Source organism: Octodon degus, unplaced genomic scaffold (assembly GCF_000260255.1).
Source record: "Octodon degus isolate 3935 unplaced genomic scaffold, OctDeg1.0 scaffold00006, whole genome shotgun sequence".
In the NCBI taxonomy this organism is placed as follows: Eukaryota; Metazoa; Chordata; class Mammalia; order Rodentia; family Octodontidae; genus Octodon; species Octodon degus.
The window spans coordinates 19,823,763-19,838,322 of NW_004524582.1; the positions used below are offsets into that span (position 1 = coordinate 19,823,763).

The window sequence follows — 14,560 nt, forward strand, 5'->3', positions numbered from 1 at the left end:
AACTCCAAACTCTGTATAGCACAGGTGGTCTGAGCTAGCTGGTCTTCAAACTATAGGTGTGACTCATAGCTTCTCCACATGATTCCTGCCTGAAGGAGTCATGTTGAGCGGGGAAAGAAAAAGTGAACTGGGGAAATATGTCCTGCCTATTGAAGTCACAGCTTGCACAGTATACTATAACTTCTTCATTCCTTCCATTGGTCAGAGAGCTCCACTTTCCTAGTAATAGACACTTCATAATCCTGTGTTCCAGGAATGTGTATGTGCAATTCTGTTAAGGGAATAAAAGGTTTAAAATAACATAAGCGTACTGATCTACAGTTCTATAGGAACCTGCTTCTTAATTGTATAGATCACTTAAAGTTTGATTGGTTGTTTATAGGAAAGTAACCTTTTTTTTTTTTTTTTTTAAATGTATTTGCTACAGGGTCTCACTATGCAGCTCAGACTCATAGTGATCCTCCTGTCTCAGCCTCCCCAATGCTGGGATTATAGACATGTGCTACCTTTTCCAGTCTTGGTGGCCAGCTCAGCGTGCCCAAAGTGGGGCCAGCATGGCATGTGGTACCAAGGATTGAACCTGGGTACTTGCACATACCTAGGCAGGCATATAGACTGAGCTATCTCTGCAGCCCAGAAAGTAACCAATTTTATAAGCAAATATTCCACTAAAATTATGTCTTCTGCAAATCATATTAAAAACATACACTAAGGGCTGGCCAAATAGCTCAGTGGATCAAAGCACCTGCAAACAGGCACGGGGGCCTGGGGTTCAATACTTGAGCCTGCTGTGCCAGCTCTGCCCCCGGGGTGTGCTGAGATGGCATTTGAGACTGGGTGTGGTGGCACATGCCTGTAATCCTGGCTTTTGGGAGGCTGTAAACAGGCAGGTCACTAGGAGTCCAATCCAGTAATTAGACCCTGAACACTCTGTAGACCCTTCCTTAAAAATACTCCCCCCAAAAAACCCCTAAATAGGGTAAAAAATAATAACGTAGTAGTTTTACCTTGTTAATACCTATACATTATGGTTTAGTTAGGTGTTATGGAACTGTAGGCTGAATCAAGAGCCTTTGTGTCAGCCTTTATCTCCAGCTCTTCTATATAGTTTACTTTGAGACAAGGTCTTGATAAATTGCAAAGTTGCTCAAGCTGGGCTTGAGATTTGAACCCTCCTGCCTCAGTCTTCCAGAGTGCTGGAATCACAGGCGTGGGCTGCATGCCCAGCTACATTGTAATTTATACTTTATAACATAAATTTTCATATTTTTTCATTAGATGTGCAAATGAGTTATGTACTGTGGCCCTCGTTTTACACATAAGGCAACTAAAATAGAAACCATTGTGGCTTAAATTGGTTTTGACTACATAGTGTGTTTTTGTTCCAGACTCTCAGAGACTTCAAGTATAGTTCTCTTTCTGTTACTCTGTTGTAGATTTTGTGGTCCCATTTCTCACCCTTACCAAATCTATGTAAATATCAGTAATATTTGTACACCATTGCCAAAATGGAGATGGCACTGCATTTTTTTATACTATCAACAAATGACCTATTCTGTAAATTTGGATTAATACAGAAGAGTCCTAACTAGTACTTTTATTCACTATCTTTGAAAACAAGCTTTGTTTCTGTTTAGCAGAGGAATATATTCAACTGAATTGTGTATTTCAAAAGCATGAGAGAAAATTTCTGTGGTACACCAGTTTTTCAAATTAGTCACAGTGTAACTGCCTCAGATGATAATGATTTTGCACTTGAGGTTACGAATATAAATTTATTTTGGGAAATTGGAGTAATATTCTTCTGCAGGGATAATCTGAAAAGTAGGGTCTCTACCACTTATAGTTAGAATGACAGTATTGTTATACTTTCAAAAATTTTAGAGACTGCCTTTTGTTTTCCAGAAATTTTCTAATACATTACAAGTGTTGGATTATAAGTAATCACTTTTGAAAAAAAATCCCTGCTTTGTATTGAGTAATGTATCTTATTTGTTTACCAGATTTTTACTATTAACTCTATTTAAAGTTTTGAAAATGTAGTAAGTATCTAATCTGACTTTTGTTCATGACTACTTGATTTTTTAGATATCTTTCTATCTTGTCAAATCTATGGGGCTTGCCTGCTCCTTTCTTTCATTTTTCTATTTTATGTTGTTTTTTGGGGTTTGGTTGTTTGTTTGTTTTGTTGTTGTTTTATGAGCAGAATATATTCATTGAGGGAAAGAAAGCTCCTGTCCGAGAGAGGGGGGCCTGAGCGGGTTGTTTCCCTTTGTTGTTTTTTGTGGTGTAAAAAATTTAAGCCTTTCCTCCCCTTATCACCTTCTCTGTTCTGATTTCCTTTTCTATGAAATAATAATAAAATCACTCGACAGACAATAAATTGAATATTCTAGAAAATTAGGTGCTACTTTACAACCCTGTTGTTAAATTGTTCAATTATGACCAGCTCATTGTTCTTACTGCTTCGTTTCATGTTAGAGTAAAATCACAGTGTTCATGTGGCTGTCTCTATGGCATTAAAGTTAGACTCCTCCACTTCCTGCTAGTTAACACTTTTTGGTTTATTTTGTTTTTGTCCTTTTGCCATTGCTATAAAGAGTGGGAATTTTTATTGGTTATAATGAAGTTAGTGTGTTTAATGAATATTTTTCCCTTTTTTAAAGACTGTGAACCAGAAGAGCTGACTGACTGGTCTATGGATGAAAAATGTTCATTTTGTAACCTACAAAGAGAAGCAGTCAGTGTAAGTTTTAGTGCCATGAAATTATTTTTAAGCTAATTGCACAGTTGTAGCAGACTTCTTTTTTTCACTTAATTTGTCCTGAAAAATTGTGACTCACGGTGAAAAGTTTAAATACTTGATTTTGCTAGATGAAAAGAATATATCAGAATTTATACTGAAATTCCAATGTTTAGTTTTATTTGCAGGTGAAAACCCTATATTATTCATCTTTTTTATTCCCTGGCTTGTGAATTTACTTGAGGTCATTTTGGTATATAGGTATATAGGGTGAGATTAGAGGCCTAGCTTCGGCTGAAACCACCCTATGATCTGATTTCTTAGAAATCTCCAGTAAGGGAACAATGTGCTTCTAGTTTTCTTTCTTTCTTTCTTTCTTTCTTTCTTTCTTTCTTTCTTTCTTTCTTTCTTTCTTTCTTTCTTTTTATTTTTGCAGAACCGGAGATTGAACTCAGGACCCTGCGCTTGCCAGGCAAGCGCTTATTCTACTGAGCTATCTCCCCGGCTCCGTGCTTCTTGTTTTTAATCTTTCACTTATTCTTCATATCTTTTGGCTTATCCTGTATAAATGGTGAAATATAGTGAATACCTACTGGATACAAGATGTAAACTATACAACCAGCATCTTGTATGGTAGTATACCTTGGTTTCTTATCCACTGTTATGAGAAGAACTATGAAGAAATGAGAACTTGAAAAATCTGTACTGATCTAGTTCATATTACTGGATAAACATATCTGCTTTGTTATTAAAACTCCGATGGGATTACAGTACTAGCATACCATATAGTCAGTTTGTTCAGCCATATATTTTGGTTTCACTAAGGAGTAGGGGACTTGGGACCTCTTTCAGAGCTTAATTTTTCTCCTGACTTCTCCAAACTTTTATGTTTCTTTGATATAATCTGGTATAATTGAAAAGGTAGCAAAAATGGGAATTTAGTGAAATAATTTGTGCAGTATTTAAGAAATTTTGTTTATAAAGTAATTTGTATGTTACACTTTTTATAATTTTAGGATTGTATACCATCTCTTGATTCTTCACAGTCAACACCAACAGAGGAGCTGTCATCTCAGGGCCAGTCCAACACTGATAAGATTGAATGCCAAGCAGAAAGTTACCTAAATGCACTCTTTCGAAAGAAAGGTAATACGCTGGTATGCTCTGTCCTTTAAATTTTACAATAGATAATTTAAATGTTTGAAGATTTTCTCAGACAAGAATTTTGCTTATATAAATCAAGTTTGAGTTTTTGCTCAGACAAGTCTTGTATATATCAATTGAGTGTTTTTATATATCAATCCCTACTGTATTCTTAATTTATTCTGTATCTTTACTTTTTGGCCATAGTTTTAGGAACAGTAGGGTTCCAAGTCAGTGTAGTGCTAGTCTTGGATTTAGGTATTCCTTTTTGATATACTGTTGTTAACGCTCTTGCTGACCTCATCATACATTTCCCTCCTTTACCATGGGTACCCTTTAAAATATTTTTATGTTTCTGGATTTCCTTATTTTATTGCTATTCTCACGGGTTCAACTGTTGGATGTTTATAAGTTACAGGTGTATTATATCAGAAACTTATCCCTACAATTAAATATCAGCCATGTTGCGGTATGTTTGCTGGCATATTAATTCAGTGATTTTTTTTTTTTAGCTTGCATGTCCTTTCTTGACATTAAGTTTTTTGCTTGTCTACCTAAACTGTTGAAAACAAATTCACTTCGTTTTACTTGTTCTCTTGATATACATCCAATAGGTCAGAATGATTTTTATACTATTTGAGTTACTTGGGGGAAAAATGGAATCTCACACTTTTTGTTTTTAGCTTTGTATAGCAGTACAATGTCCTTTTTTTTTTTCTACCCTATAGATTTTGGAGTAAGCATGGTTTCTCTTAGGGAGCATAATACTATCCTTCAATTTCTGAGATTAAGAACATATTACATCCTCATATAAGTGGTGACTATTCTTTAAAATTAAATACCATCAAATATTTTCTATTAAATTGATAACTTTCATGTATTAATCAGTAATGTGGAAAATACTCTTCACTTTTGAGAATCTTTTTTTTTTTTTTTAGTGTTAAGGAATATGAACTCTTTCATGTGTTGAAATGTATGAGTCCTCTGAATAGAATCATTACTGTAATTCAAAGGCCTACAGTTAAGTATTTTTTAAGTACAAGAGACTGAAGTTTTTCCTATGTGTTACTAAAGTACTCAGTGTTGGGAAGTTTTCACTGTCTTTTAAAACAAATTTTTTCTTCAAAACCTTCAATTTGTGAACTAGTCAAAAACATCTTACACACACAGTTTAGGATGTTAAAACATTAAGTTAGAGAATTTTTATTCTGTCACTGTATGTTTCAGACTTATATGACTAAGTAAACTGGAGGAAATACACACATTTTCACATAGGCACATAGTAAGCTTCATTTACCTTACAACTCATTCCTCAGTCTCCTTTTCTCTTAATTGTTTTTAATAGTAGTAACTAGAATTTTCAATAATAATTTCCTTTAATTTTTGATAGTATGGAGTTAGCCTTGCGCCGTTTCCCTGTTAAGAGTAATCAGTAAAAACTTGGTACTATTTCAGCTGATTCAAGCATCTGGGTGTCCAAGAGATCTCCTACCAATGGTTGGGTGAGTGTTACTGGATATTTAGCGACCTCTCCACTTGAAGATTTCTTGGTTTCTTCACAATTCTTTGAAGTTTAAAGAGCTTTTTAAAGTAAAGATTCCTGTTGATGTTTTTACTGTATTTCAGGGCTTTGTTCATTCCTTTAGATATAGTTCATCTTTACTTTCTAGATTTAGTTAAAACATAAAGAGCTTTCCATTAGGTTACGTGGGGTTTTCATGCCCGTGTGCACACATTTGTGCATGCGTGCATGCTTGTGTGTGGTGCAGGGGATTAAACCTAGGGTCCCTTGCATGCTAGGCAGGTGCCTTATCATTACTCATATCCCCAGGCCTTTATCTTCTTTTATTTAAAAAAAAAGTTGTTTATTTCCTTTAAATAGAATCATTTTAGAGAATTCCAATATGATTTGCCCAGGATAGGGCTTCAGTGATCTTAGCTCCATTACCTGGTTTGTTTTTTATCTTTTTAATTCTAGTCAAACGCTACTCCATTCTACTCTGAAATAAGAAGCAAGAAATATTTTAAAAGACAAAATATTCTAAATCTTTGGAGTAGCAGATAAAATATTGATAAAGCATCTTGTTAATGAAGGTTTTGCTTTCTGAAATTTCCCCAAATTCAGTCATATTTAGTAATTTTGGATGAAGAAATCTTTTGATTTCCTGTTGTAGCTTCTTTATTGTGTTTCCAAACATACGATTGTTGAGATTGGGCTGATGATAATTATAAGCTATTGTTATTATGAATGCTCATACCTGGAATAAAGATGATTGCTGCTATCACTAGGAATGATTAAGCACTAAAACCTTTTTTATGCCTTACCTCATTTAACTTCAAAATAATATTAAGAAGTAGGCATTGTGATTGTCCTTTTAACTGGTCAGGGCAATGAAGTTTAGTGAAATTAGATTGTACAGTGTGTCTTTTAAATCTGTTTTACAAACATTTCAGGAAGACATTAATATAAAAGGTGTTCTACATAAGGAAAACCACATTTTTTTTTTTTTTTTAATACTAAGTAGAAGACAGTTCCCATTCTCCACTATTTACAGCCCAGGATAAGAATTACATTATTTGGAGTAGGCAAAATAGAGAAATGTGAGATGATGTTTCTTATGGCTGGCTGGCTGGATTTCTTTCTTTCTTTCTTTTTTTCTTTCTTTCTTTTTTTCTCTCTACTTGAACTGTTACATGTTTCTTTTTAGTGATTAGCTCCCATAGAGCAGTATTTAATAGTAGAGTTTTGGAATGTCCCTGGCCTTACCCTTTGGAATGAAAGATGTTTAAATACAGTTCAAACAATTCATTATAATTAGTCAGAAAATACTCTCTCAGGGTTGAATATATAAAACGGGAAAATGTTCTGTAAAATTTTAGCTAGATTTGTGTATGTTGTACTTGAGGAAATGTTTCAAAATTAACCCTAAAATAATAAGAGTACTAAAATAGAATGAAATCTCTTTAATAGGGATTTCACTTTGTTTATTGCAGAATTCTCAGTATCTAGGATGTATATGTCCTCACTACGTATTTTTGAATGAATTATCATACTATGATACTCTACTTATCTTTCAGTTTTTCCAATTATTGAATGAGATAGTACTAAGATAAACTGTATCTTTAGTTTCTCTAAATATTTGGGATGTTAGTATTTCGTGCTTTTTAAAGAAGTGAATTATTTAGCATGTACATGTAGTATACTTCTCTTACATTGTGCTTAAGGATTACAATATATAGTATGCATATCAATCATATGTTTTGAATGTAGATGAGTATAGGGCTGTGAATATAAAATGTCTTTACACAATTATCTCAGTGAAGTGCAGACTAGTTTATTTTGGCTTTTAGCTTTACCTTCTCTTTCACCTACATGTGTAAGTAACTGGTTTATAATTCAGGAAAATGTCTCGCTTTTAATTTTTTTTTTAGTTTTTTATTTATGTGTGTTTGTGTGTGTGTGTGGCCAGCTCAGCCCACCAGGGGGCAGCCCTAGCTGGCATGTGGTGCTGGGGGATTGAACCGCGGTCCCTTTGCTTTGCTAAGTTTGTTCTAAGTAGGTGCTTTAGACCACTGAGCCATCTCACCAGCCCCTCGCTTTTATTTTTAAATTAAAGCTGTTGACCTTGACTGAATTTGACAGATATGTACACTAAATACATGATAAAGTGAAACTGTTCTTTGTCCATTTTTTTTTCTTTATATTTTACTTCTCTATACCCTTAGCAGTCAGGTAACTAGTATTTCTGACAAAGTCTTTTTTTTCTTTCACCAAAGATTTTGATGGAGTTATTTTAAAATTCCTATTAATCAACACTTTCCTCTTAAATTGCTAGATAGGCTTTAAGTATAAACCTTTCCATCCTTTTTCTGAAAACAGGCTTTTTTCCTCCTGTTAAATTATTAATGTTTAAACATTATGCTATAGAATTAAATAAATATTAATTCAGTTCACTGTCTAATGATGAAATAGTAGAAGTAGACAGTGTTAATCTTTTAGTTTGCTTTTCTCTAAATATGTAGATATCATTAAATGGGAGTATAAATTCGATAGGATTTGTTCAGACCTTAATGTTGCCTTCCACACTTTTCATTTGTAATACTATTGTGTTCATACTTTGAATTTCTCTTTTGTGGGTATACCTTTTTCTTTTCTTTTTTGTATCTGGAATTGAACTCAAATAAGCTATGTCCCCAGCTCTGTGAGTATATCTTTTAAAACTATTGTAAAATTTGTTTAGAACTATGTGTGTGGCTTAAATGATTCACACACTTATGAATTGAGTTCTGGAGTATTGATGAAAACTTTTCAGTTTGTTTTACCATATACGTATGAGATACTAATCAAATTCTAAGAATACTCAAGACTGGAAATAGATTTAAAACTTTTTGCATTTCTGATAAGATCACATTTTCACTTGCAGCATTAGCCAAAAGAGATTAGAAAGGATTAAAAGAAAACTTCCAAGAGTATCACTGTTTCTTATATGCTATAGACGTTTTATTCCCCTCATTGGACCCAGTCTCCTGCCCCTCTAAAAATGTCCATATTGTCTCTACTGTGTCTTCAGGAATTTATGATCTTTCTTTAGCAAAATCTATGTCTTTTCCTATACTTTATGCTATTATTGAAACCTGTGTATTGCAGAGGATATTTCTGCATCTATCTCATTTGTTCATTATTTTTAATTACTTGTTTTATGTAGCAGAGATAAAACTGACAGGCACCCTCCAAGATCTGGAGTGGCTTTCCAGGCATTTATTTGCCCTCTTCATTCAAAGCCCTGAGTGCGTTCAGTATTGCTGTGTTGCAGACTCTAACCAATTTTTTTTACTTTCTTCCTTCCAAATATATTATCAGAGTTCATATGGCAACTTTAAATTTTATATAGCTGTTATATTTAATACCTGCTCTCTGTTACTTGTCTTTTTATGTCCAGTGTTTTTCTCTGTTCTACTCTACCTTTTCCATGAACACCCTTGGACCTTTACTCCCCACCATATCTAATTTCACCCAGGCGTTTTCATACTACCATCATAATCCAATACTTCCATTCCTTTTTCGTGTGTGTGTAAAACTGGGCAATTTTAATGTTTTTATAATTTAATAAATAGTTTTCTTGATTAATGTCATGAGAGTTGTTCAGCAGTATTCAAGTTATGGTTTTCCTGACCGGTCTGTAGTCTTCAATAAGTGTAAGAAGTTCTTGTATGAAACACTGTCAAATTAGTAAGACTGCACTGATGCATCCATCATTTTCAGGATTGTTGGTGACCTGGGCCTATTTACCCCAGATAACCTTGCCTCCTTGTGTCACAAGGCCCAACTTGTTCATGGTCACTTCAATCACTGTTCCTTTGGTAATAGCACCCAAAGTTGTATGCAGTGGTGATGAAGGATTCTTTTTCACACCAAGTATTGGCAGGCAAAAGGTAGCTTTCAGTTCAGGATGTGTTACATGGGCCTTCTTAAAGCGTAAGTCCATTGGCCTAATGAATCTTTCATATTTAGGTGGTTTTCTTGTAAAGCCATCTCCAACAAAGCAGACTTAAGTAAGCTTCCTCTTCCATGCTTTTTTCTCTTTCCAGTTCAAATAACTTTTAATACTTCTGTTTCTCCTTGGGGATGAACTTTGGGCAAAGGAACTTCCCATATTCCTGCCATTTCTTTTCGTTTCTGTTTAATCATGTTGGAAAGTACTTTGGCAGGAGACTGTCCCTCTCTGTCCAGCAGGTAGGCAGGTCCTGCTCCTTGGGGAGTTTTTTCCTCATTCTTTTGTTTGGTGTTTCTCCTTTTATACATCTTGATAGTCTTCTTCATTTGTGTTTTCTTAGCATGGCGCTGTTCATGGTAGAGCTTAACCTTCAGTCCAATGTTTTTTTTGCCTTCTGTGAATGTTCATGAGCCTCTCGACTTTCCTTCTTTCTCTTTTTCTCACGGTAATCCAAGCCATACTGATAGCATTTACCATGTAATTCAATATATTCATTCTGTGTCATGATGACAGCTGCAGAACCACTGTGGGTGGCCTTAGGTGTGCAAAGAAAAGTCCTAACTTTGGAGTGTCCTAGACGCCCAAGCTTTTTCTTTTTTTTTTTTTTTCCTTTCTTTCTTCATTGCAACCTTTGACTACTCTGCTTTTCATCATCTTCTTATGACTTTTTTCTTTACTCACTTCCAGTACTGTGCCTGATTACAGTGAACACTTTGCATTCATGTAATGAAGTTACACTTTTTCTTTTTGCCTCTCAGAATCTTACCTGTATTTTAATCCAATTCCCATTTATTACATATTTGCCATGTAAGAGCTGAAATTTGACCAGTTCATGGTGACTTTCTAAGTCAGACTTAACTTGCCAATTTCCCATCTTATAGGTAGTTTGTATCTCTCCTTTAAGCCTCCAAAATCAAAAAGGTCCCCCACCTTATTTTTAAGCACAATTAACTATTATTTAATTTACTTTTTTGTGTATCTCCTTCTAGATTATAAACACTGTGAAGAATTGAAACTTTTATTTAACTATTTTAAGGACCTAGGGTACATACAGTATATTTTTAATAAATATTTGTCTTTGCATTTTTTTTTTACCATTTGTACTCTTATTTTTTTCAGCCCTCCCTAGACTTTCTCCCCTTCCACACCACTAAATTTTGTTTTCAATTTCATTGGTGTTTTCATCTTACTATTTTGAAAGTGTCCCATCTTATTCAGCCATCTAGCATCATTTGAAAGTGCTAATGGCTGTCTTTTATTGGCTTGGGGAAATTACGTCATTCTGGTTTTATTTTTCCCTTTCCATAAATGCTTTCTTCACATTGCTTCTTGCTGGTTCTCTGTTTCTTGATCTTGAAATGTTAAAGAGTTGGAGGAGTTGGTCTTCAACTGTCTTCTTTTCACAATATACCTTTATTCACTTGGTGGTCTCATTCAGCCCATGGACTTTGATTATCATGTATATGCTACTACCTAAATATTAAATGTAATCCTGACCTTCCCTCCACTTTATCTTATTTCTACCTACCTACTTCATATTGTTTGTTAAAATGTCAGAATTACCTCTTTAAAACAGGATATTTGATTTTAATCGCTTCCTCTACTTCAGTTTTTCCTGTCTTAGAAAAAGTATCACTTGTGTTGCCTTTCTTGATTTCTCATTGTCCTTTATACCCCACATCCAACCTGTCACCCAGCCTCTACATTCAAATCATTCCTAAATCTGACTGTGTCATCATTTCCATTGCTAACTACCTAATCTAAGGCCCAGCATGTCTGGTTTATAATATGAGAGAGGATCCTATATGGTCTTTCAGTTTCTACTTTTCCCTCTCCATGACAGATTATTTTTCCCAAAAACCTTTTCCTTGCTTTGCACATCACTTAAAATAAAATCTTCCTAGCACTGTCTGCAAACTAATCATCTCTTCTCTGAACAATGTCTACTGTTCTTTCTTTTGAAGATACACTGCCATTTGCTTTCCTGCAAATGTGCAGTCCTTATCCTCATCTCTTGATGAGAGGTAACATGCTCTTACCCCTGCCTGAAATCCTGTTTCCACGAGTGAGCATTATTCACTACTTCATGTCATCAAATATTACTTCTATCCTAGTCATGCTGTGCCCTAACCATTCTATTTGTGGTAACTCATTCACTCATTCTTTTTTTTTTTTTTTCTTTTCTTTTTTTTTTTGGGTGGAACTGGGGATTGAATTTAGGCCCTTGTGCCAGGCAAGCGCTTATCCTACTGAGCCATCTTCCTGGCCCCCTCTTTTGTTTGTTTCTACTTTATATGTTTTATTCTCCCTGTTACCCTTTTAAAATCTGTTCATCTGCCTCTTTTAGAATAGAAGAATTCGCAAGAGATTTTTGTCTGTTTTGATATATCCCTACTACATAGAATAGCAATTGGCATAATTAGTTCTCAGTATGTTAACAGTGCATTTAAACCTTTTTGAAAAAAATGAATGTTTTAAAAATCAAAAGCAATGTTTTAAAATCTTGATTGCCTATCCACAGGATTTTTTCAGTGTTACTCATAGCTACTATCAGTCAGTAGGTTTAGAGAAACGGATTCAATGCAAAATACATAAATATGTAAGAATATACAAGCTGAACTGTGGACTGGAGATCTGAAACCTCCAGTTGAAGGTCTGGAGCTCATTGTAGTGTCCAATGTGAGGCTGAAGAGGCTGCAATGGAAGGCTGAAGGATTTGTACTGGAAGCAAAGAAACAGAAGGTGAAGGTGAAGACTGGAGCCGCTCCAAAGAAACAAAAGCAAGCCTTTCTTCTGCATTTCCCTTTTGCTCCATTTAGATGACAAGCCATTTAGTTGCTGGTACTTAGCACCCAGGGTGTGTCTTCTGTCTTCAGTTAACCCCTTCAGTCACACCCAAACTATGCTGATCCACTTTAGTTGGATATTTCTTATTCAAGTTGACACAATCAGAATCTATCCCTTTTCAGTTTGATAACCAGACACATTTCCTCAATCTTCAGATGTAAAGACAAATTCACGATTACATCTGACATGTTAAAACTACCCAGCATATAAATGGAGATGTACAACCCCCGCACCCCCAAGAGAAGACAGATTTTTTTTGGTTGATGCTTACTCCTGACATTTCATGACCTGAACATAAGTTTAGCAGTACTTAAGAACCAATATTAAAGGTCTGTCAACAGTGTAATACATAGAAAGCATATTAGGAGAGATTAATCACTTCTGTGACTGATTAGATCATAGCTGTGCGTGTCAGACCAAAATACTACAGTGTAAGTGCTTTCTGCATTTCTTTCAGTAATGAGTAATGTTTACTCATTCTTTCAGTGGTTTACATAGCCCTAATTTTTTTTGTTTGTTTTATGAGACAGAATCTCACTATGTAGCCCAGGCTGGTCTCAAACTCAGTGATTTGCCTGCCTCAGCCTCCCAAATGCTGGGATTATTGGGACTACCATACCCAGCATCCTAATATCTTTTAAAGTAAATATTTTGAAATTGGTTCTTTCATTTATTATTATATGGTTCTTTATTTCATATAATTTATTTTCATATTCTAATTTATTGGAAAAAATACAATCCAGTACATGAAAAGTGTTGGTTTCATTATTTAAAAAGATAATTCTAGGGCTGGTTGATAGATCAGCAGACTAAGTGCCTGCTTTGGCAAGCACAGGGACCAGGGTTCGATCCTCAGTCCCACATGCCACGCTATTCCCGCCCCTGGGGCATGCTGAGCTGGCAGAGGAGGCCAGGCGTGGTGGCACAGTCTGTAATCCCAGCGCTGGGGAGGATGAAAACAGGAAGATCACTATGAGTCCAAGCTCCATAGTGAGACCCTGTACCAAATTTGAAAAATGGAAAACACAGGGAAAAAAAGACATAACTCTATTTTGGACTCTGTGTTTTGAATGACCATGTCCTTGGGTAATTTTCTTTGTTATACTGTCTGTAATGTGGCAGACAGTGAAATTAACACTTAACCAACTAGATTATGTGCTGTCATCTATATGTAGTACTAGACAGTAAGGAACACTTTTTATGTAGAAGTTAACAGAAGCACCAAGGCTGCTTAGTATTACCTTACAGTTTTCTTTATTTTTTTTCTTTTTACTAGCAAATGTTTATGATACGTAATACATTCATCATGGGAAATTTGTGTACATATCACATCTTGACCCTATAACATAGCTTTTCGTGAAACTTTAGTATTCTAACCTTGTTGAGTAACTCATAAACTACCCAGTCATATCACTTTGTCATCTGTAGGAGAATACGAATTTACTTCTAAAATATTCCTTTCCCCAAGCATGGTTTCCTCCTAAGCAAAGCAAGTCCACATGGCTTTGCAAAATAAATTTCTGATCCACTTCTAGTCATTAATTCAACAAAGATCCCTGTCCTTATAAACATTTGTATTTTAGTGAGACCAAGGAGATGATGAACAGTAAATTTTATTTGTGGCATATGCATACACACAAAGTAGGTGCACGTAACTATACATATAGAGAGAGAGAGCCATAGCGACAGCAGGTAGAGAGGAGCATGCAGAATGCTGCAGTGGAGGTGGTGCTCGCAGTTTTATGAAAGATAGATTAAATTTGAGCAAAGGGTAAAAATTTCAAGTGGCAAACTAAAAAGAATTTAAGGGAAGTACATTTTAGCAATTAAAGTAATACCAATTTTTCTGGATTACTGATTAGTCATGTGGGAGGTGATTGCCATTTTCATTTTTCAGTTGTACAGAATATTTGTAAGGATTACTCTATATAACAGCATTTTAAAGCAGAAAAGGGATAACATTGACCGCAGAGCCATGATGCCTATGTCTCTGCCAGGTGCCTTTGATTTGCATTTGGTCATCTGATATGTAGCTAACCTGTGTATGCCCTTTTCTTAATATAAAATGCTAAAACAAAAACAGTCATTGTTATCTGATACCTAGATTATGTTAGGCTAATTTGTACTAATAGTGTTTGGACAAGATATTCTGTCTGCATCTTGTACTGTGGATAACCGCTAAGAAGATAACAGTGTACAATATTAATTATTGAAACTGTCCTATTAATCAGTTTTGAAACTCATTGATATTTGTTTCTTAATAAAATAAAATTTTTAAAAAAGGAAAATAATCTGTCACTGAAGAAAAAAATACATTATGTTAGGCTCAATG

The 14,560-nt window shown here is 34.9% G+C and overlaps 1 protein-coding gene across 7 annotated transcripts in view; it reads left to right on the forward strand.

The window, feature by feature from the left end:
- Lcorl (ligand dependent nuclear receptor corepressor like) overlaps positions 1-14,560 on the forward strand; it is a 198,884-nt gene that overhangs the window by 82,886 nt on the left and 101,438 nt on the right. For all 7 annotated transcript variants that reach the window (XM_023699359.1, XM_023699363.1, XM_023699353.1 and 4 more), the window contains exons 3-4: positions 2,667-2,746; positions 3,760-3,889. In XM_023699359.1, the coding sequence (XP_023555127.1) occupies positions 2,667-2,746; positions 3,760-3,889 (210 nt within the window). The remainder of the gene's footprint in view (positions 1-2,666; positions 2,747-3,759; positions 3,890-14,560) is intronic.